The following is a 6985-nucleotide window of genomic DNA, read 5'->3' as shown; positions in this document are numbered from 1 at the left end:
ACCTAGATCTAATTCATCTTCATCTTTGTTGCACGCTAATTTGGCTGCAATGTCTGTCTCATTGTGATGGGTTATATTTATGTGTGAAGGTATCCATATAAAGGAGATTCGAGACCCTTTACTCTGTGCAGCAATTAGATCATTTATAATTGGTAGTATGAGGTTCTTGCTGTCGATCTTCCAGGAGAAGTTTTCGATTGCTTGAAGAGCAGACTTTGAATCACAAAATATTATTCCTTCTCCAATGTTGTTTAATGTACTGGTAGCTATTTGTAATGCTGCTAGTTCTGCTTGTGTGGAGGTCAGCCAGTTGTTTAACCTGACACTGACAGTCTTTGTGCAAATATTATTTCTATAAAACCTACATGCTGCTGCAGTCCGTCCAGTAGAAGATTGGACTGAGCCGTCGGTGTAGACACAGTGTTCATGAGATTTTAAATTCTCGATGGAGGAGGCAATTGTTTCGAGTGTGACAGCTTTGAGAAGAGCAATATTCTCATTATTTTATTAAATTTGCTTTTCAAGACTAATTTTCTTAGCTAAAGGAATTCTGGGCCATCATGTTCTTCTGTAACCTTTTCCACTACCACCCACAGGATGCGTATGGGGTGCATCATAAATGAACTAAACTAACACTTAAAAGATGTATTTCCTAACAATTAAGATGATATTTCTGAAAAAGTTGGAGTGGCGAATGACACGTGGGTGCCTGGAAGAAAGAATTGGATGTGTTTGCTGGATGAGTGAGTCTTAATGTAAATCCCTTCAGACAAAAGACATTAGTGTGTGAATTATTTCTTAAAGAAATTTTTTAAACTTCCAAGAATCGTTTTGAACATTTCCTCCATTCATAATTAACCTTTTCAATGTTATTTATTATAAGCATTCAAGCTTAAACATTGACAATTAAATAACTTTACTTTAGGCTAGATAACTAAATGACCAAATTTACTCATAATGCCATTTGTTCTGACTTTCAAGTCTCTAATAGCACAAGAAAAAATTTCCCTTTGAGGAAATTATATTCTGTAGATGCGTTTTAGAATATATTACCGGAACAACTCTGCTTAGTCTTTTAATTATTATTACATTATTAATACTATTATAACTATTGCATTATTAATTCAATTTTAATTTTAACGCAGTTTGATTAGGTTGTTATGTTATAACTGAATGGTTGCATTGCAAGAGTGAATTAGTTTCCAACTCATTTTAAATTGAGCATTAATGACACATGTTAATTTATATTAATCTTATAATGAAAATGTCATCAGTTACGTCTTGCTCACATTGGTAGTGAAAAAAAGTTAATCATGATAAATAAGACATATGTTAGCAAATCAGACGTTATATTGCCTTCTAAAATTTCCCATAAAGTATATTTAAGCTTACATGTATTGTTTTGCTAGCTACCGCTGATAATTAATAAGTTATAAGAAAGGATGACGACGTTTCGCCTTGGTTACCCTTTGCATTTTATCAACTGTGCATATTCTCAAGCTAAATGAAATTTCTTTCATCCTAAATCTGCTTTCAACACTAATAGCACTGTGCTCTGCCTTCCCTTCATATCTGAACTCAAAACTTTTACTAATACCTTTCGTCCTCTTGACATAAAGCTCGCCTTTCGACAAACTAACACACTTCGTAGCAATCTAGTTCACACTGCTCCTCCTGCTTCTAATGCTGCTGGTGTCTACTTCCTGTTCGTCTTGTCCTCTCCAATACTTTTACTATTGCTATCCCTTTCTTATTCCTATTACTAGGCCTTTATTATTCCTATTAGTATCCCATTTATTACACCTTACCTTTCGTATCTTTTGCCTTGCTTTTTCTTGCTCTAAGATTTCCTTCTCCTCACTTCACTCTTGCCTATCTATGCCTTCGCCTCCTTCCCTCATCACAATCGACTTAAGATTGGTCCATAACGGACCGAAACGTCGTCATCCTTTCACTTTCTAATGTGTGATTTGGTCTACATATTTCAGCCACGTTAGTGTGACTCCTCGTCTGCAAGTTATAAGAAAAATCAGCAGGTAAGCATAGACAGAATTTGTAGCAATAGTTTACCACAAATTTGTGCCGTTTTCTCTGTCCCACTGAAACCATACTGGAACGTCTTATTATCAAATAATGTACAAACCTCTTTCTTTATAATCTGATAGAAACCCTAATATTATTTTAGAACAAGATTCACAAAATGTTTGTAATTAAAATTTACCTTTAATAACCAAAATCACTTGAGTAAAACCGTAAATGATCTGGGAAGCGTTTTTCGTTTCAAAACACTAAGGATTTACCCGCAGTAGTTACAGGCAAGCGCCGTCGGCCATGATGGCAGCAGCAGCAGGACCTAATACAAGTAATTTTGCCCAAAGTTCCGCTTTTGCCGACGCAGTACAGCGTGCCAGACAGGTATTTATTATAAATTTGCTCTCTCCAACAATGTTGTGAGGGCATGTTGGGTATAAAAGGTGTGGAGAAGCGGTGGGAAAGAAGCATGTTTGCTAAAGTGTGTATGGCCCCCCCCTCCCCAACTTGAAAATGACAATGTTCGCCGTTGTGGCGGAATTTCATCGATTTTCCAAGCTATAGCTTGGAGTTTGAGGCACGGGGCGTGCGTAAGTAGGAGGAAGAGGGTGTGTTGGGCGTGGTGGCGGGGCGGAGGGCGGAGAGAAGCGGCGTGGGGAGGAGAGGAGAGAGATTGTAAAGTGTGGGGCGTGACGTCACTGGGCTGTAAACACGTAGCCGGTGTGGTAATGGCGGCCCCGCGTGGCGGCTTCTCTCTCCCCCGGCCTCTGCCCCTCTCTCCCTCCCTCTCCCTCTCCTTCCCTCTCCCACGCCGGCACTCATCATCCACCTCTCCACCCATGGCTTGTTAGGTGGCTTGGGGGGGCGGGGATCCTAGGCGCTCTCTGGGGCTGGCTTAGCGGCATTGCTATTTTCCCCTTTGAGAGGTCTAGAGGGGTGGGTGGTGCTTGCATTTTTTATTATTATTATTTGTAGCTTTGGCTTGTTTTTATTGCAGTTTGGTGCAAGTATTATATATATCTGATTAGTTTTATTTGGTCTTTTTTTTTTTTTTTTTTTTTTTTATACTATTTCTTGTTTGTGCCATGAGTGGAAGGTTGTTCCTCTGCCTGCTTCGTGTTCCGTTCCGAGCTCCAGGCTATTGGTAGTATTTTTTGGCTATTTAATTTGTAACTGGGATGTTGCGTTCATTGGATATATGATCGCATGGACGTAGGTCACTTCGTACCCAAGACAGGTTGCCGATGGCATTTTAAAGAAAGCCAGTACAAATCCAACCCAACCCATTGCAGTCCGAGTTTTAACTTATCTAATCCAGCGTAACCTAATACAATATACAGTATATGGTTTTCATCACTTGGTAACTAGGCTTTGTCAAAATCCATGTGTACGATTTGACTGTATCCCAGATAACGTTACGTTATCCCACACCAAACCTATGGATTAGTATCTCCCCCCCCCAAAAAAAAAAATATATATAAATAGAAAAAAAATATGTACGAAACGTATATTGTGATAGTATAATGCTACCAGCCACAGTACTCTTTGCTACTGGAAATAAGGCTGCCTAACATAATCACATACCATTCATTAGCTCTGACTAAACTATAAAACTTGGCTGTGTAATAATTAACTAACACTTTACATTGAATTTTAATTTTTTTAACTTCAAACATGAAAAGAATACTGTTTAACGTTACCATCTTGGTCTCGTTTTTGTTAGTAACCTTGGACTAAGACTTTGCCTTAATATTTAATCTGGAAGATCAGTGAATTTTCCTTATTTCAAATGAGTTCCTAACTTGCACCAGTCTACCTTTGCCAAAGGTTTGCCAAACCAGGCAATATGACTTATAAAAAGCACCCGGTTTACTATCACCACTCTGGATGATGGATAATTAAGGCTAAACAGGAGAACTGTGCCCAATTTTGTCAATTGTAATAAATCTGTAATTACCTATATCATTGTGGAGGTTTAAACTGCCAGAGCGATGGTCTAGCTTCATGCAGGTCGACATTCAATCCCCGACCGTCCAAGTGGTTGGGCACAATTCCTTCCCTTCATCCCATCCCTAATTCTTATTCTGATCCCTTCCCAGTGCTATATAGTTGCAATGGCTAGGCGTTTTCTCCTAATAGACCCTACCTATATCGTTCATTAATGCACCGGCTACTTTTATAGTTTATAATTACTACTGCTCCCCAGTTTCTAATTTGTGGAGGGTGGCGGAGGTATTGACAGATAACACATGATAAGATACCCAAGATAGTTTGGCACTGGATTTTAAAACCTGGTAAACCTTATCCAACTTACCCAAACCAACCTAATCTGAGTCTAACACTTTCTAATGCATCCTTACCTAAGCTAATATGTACATCCTAACGTAACTATATACGGTTTCAACAAATGGAAAATGAGCATTGTCGAATAGTGTTCTGTACTACAGTATTTGATCATACCCGATATTAACAAAAGGAAGAAGGGCAACAGTACAAGAGATACTAACAAAAAACCATGTATTTACCATAGGCTTTTGTTCACACTATATAGTGTGCAAAAATAGTGAGGCCCCACATTCCAGCACATTTTGAGCAGCACCCCATTGCTTTATCTGGCTGGTATACATTGTTTCTCATGAGTTGTCATACCACACAAAAACTCTCTCCCTTTTTGCAAACTGCCCTATCTTGTCCCATGTGTTTCAATTCAATCACAACTTTCTCACTGTATCTGCCAATTTTCATGGCTTTCTGTTGTATTAAAAAATTCACTTGCAATCTTTACTAGGATATCAGTCTTTTGTTGGAGGCCAAAACATATCGGTAGACTCAATCTTTCGGTTTTTCACTTAAAAATTTCATTGTATACTGTACCTCAGTCATTTTAAGTACTGTACTGTGTAAGAAAACTAATACATGTAATGCACTGAAATATAATGTGAGAAAAAAGTTTTAAATTAATTCAAACAATTCTAGACTTGAAATGTTCTGTATACAGAACTAGCAAATTTTTTGAGTGGTCTGCCCAAAATTCCCCATGGAAAATTGAACATCGAGGTACACCAAAGTCAAACAAAATGTTCACTTTTGGAAGATCGATCAAGTTATGAGAAGGAAAGAGTACACTGATGACAATACAAGATGGAAAAATAATAAAGTGCTTGAGAAAAAGCATATATCCCAACAACGTTAAATTAATCTACTTAGATTTCAGAAAGGGCAAAAGCTATAGCATACATTTTAGATGAGAAATGCAAAAATAACTTTGTGATGAGCTTTCTGTGAGATAGAAATCCAAAATACTTTTACACATACTGTATGTAAAAGCAAAATAAGACATTGCCATTGAACCACTACTAAAAAGGTTCATACATGAATGATAAAAAAAAGACAATCCCAAACAAAAGCAATGCTTATGTCAGTACATATCTTGAAGGTTGGCCCCTTTTATGAACCATACTGGCTTTACAACCCAAATGTACTATAGTAAATTTTTAGGGCTTATAGATATATCCACCTTTCCATTATAAGAAAAAGTGGATTTACCTCGTGGCATCATTGGGTGTGAAATGCTATTTCACCTGCATGTTTGTAGCACAAAGTATGATTTGTGTAATCATACAAAGTAAGTTTGTTTGATTTGTGTACACTAATTATAACACAGTACAGTACTGTATTGTATGCGTCTTAATGTTAAACTACTGTACAAGTTATTCATGTGTGTTATGTATGGCATTCAATGTGCTAAATATTGTAATATGCAGTATTTAGTTGGTGTTGGCTCAGAAACAGATGTATGCTTTTTGTATAGCTTTTTCCTTCAGTTGGTCATGATTTTGATGATTGATATTGTTTTTGTAGTTACTCAATTACCAGTTGCAGTACTGTTACCAGTTCCACTATATGATATCATTTTGATTCTCAAAGGTATATTTTGTCTACTTGTAGGCCCACTGTTAGTGAAATATCCTGCTAAGTGGTTACAAAAGGTAAAGGACAGTGTAGGCAGAAACAAACCACCATTGTATTGAGTAAACACGTGAATGCGACATGTATAAGAATAGCGAAACATTTTAATGTGGGTAGCTACTGTATATAGCCTACTGTACATACCATATTTCTAAATATGTACTGTGTATTTTATAGTCGGCTCGCAGCCGAATGGTCCTGGGCTCGATTCACAGGCAGGATGAGATGTTTGGGCATGGTTCCTTACACCTGATGCCTCTTCACCTGGCAGTAAATAGGTACTGTACCTAGGAGTTAGGTCAGTCGTTGGTCTAGGGTGATCTGTGAGCATAATGGGCTCCCTGCCCCTGACAATGGGAAAGCATTTATATAAAATAGCTCTCGATTTTGTGTATTTTGTACATTTAGATTTCAGAATATCTGCTTTAGTTTTTTGAAAAAAGGTAGGCATTATTTAAAATGAAGATAAAGGAGTTCCATGTTTCTGTTATGTTTTATAATATGAAAGTAGATTAGCTATTTACATTTTTCTTTCATAACTGTATGTAACATACAGTATGTGATAGATCATGAGCACACTACATCTGATCTTGTGAAGCTCTGAGGTGGTTGATGACGATCAAGGGATCGGATGCGCCCGAGCTCTGAGGTGCTTCTGTGGATGACTTCTGATGTTTTGTAATGCTTGATTATGTCATGCTAAATATTGCTTGTGAATTGTATAATAAGTGGTTGAATGTTATATTAATTTATATACTGTAGTAAGTACTGTATAAAATGGTTATATTGCTCATTTTTCTGGGCTGACACCTCCCCGCCCAATGGAAGTGAGAAATTAGTTAATAATGTATATACATTATTTATCATTTTTTATCATTTATGGGCTAACAAATTTGTTGGCTTTAATTTTGTAATGGCAATCCTAAAACTTCTGAGAATTCAACATTAATTGCACGACTGCTGAAGATAAGTCTACCATCATCCT

The 6985-nt window shown here is 37.2% G+C and overlaps 1 protein-coding gene across 25 annotated transcripts in view; it reads left to right on the top strand.

Moving 5' to 3' along the window:
• Window positions 1–2305: 2305 nt before the first annotated feature.
• The window catches only part of LOC123745167 (far upstream element-binding protein 1), a 64656-nt gene continuing 59976 nt past the window's right edge, over window positions 2306–6985 (top strand). For 17 of the 25 annotated variants that reach the window (XR_011222026.1, XR_011222024.1, XR_011222023.1 and 14 more), the window contains exon 1: window positions 2306–2415. Coding sequence is in view for 18 of the 25 variants with exons in the window: in XM_069300690.1 (XP_069156791.1) it covers window positions 2332–2415 (84 nt within the window). In the remaining 7 variants the exon portion in view is untranslated. Of the gene's footprint in view, window positions 2416–6260; window positions 6279–6985 lie in introns of those variants that run through there. The other 8 variants (XR_011222025.1, XR_011222027.1, XM_069300680.1 and 5 more) reach the window with 3 other exon arrangements.

The sequence above is a fragment of the Procambarus clarkii genome, chromosome 44 (genome assembly GCF_040958095.1).
Source record: "Procambarus clarkii isolate CNS0578487 chromosome 44, FALCON_Pclarkii_2.0, whole genome shotgun sequence".
NCBI lineage: Eukaryota > Metazoa > Arthropoda > Malacostraca > Decapoda > Cambaridae > Procambarus > Procambarus clarkii.
This window is presented reverse-complemented; position numbering and strand designations above follow the sequence as displayed.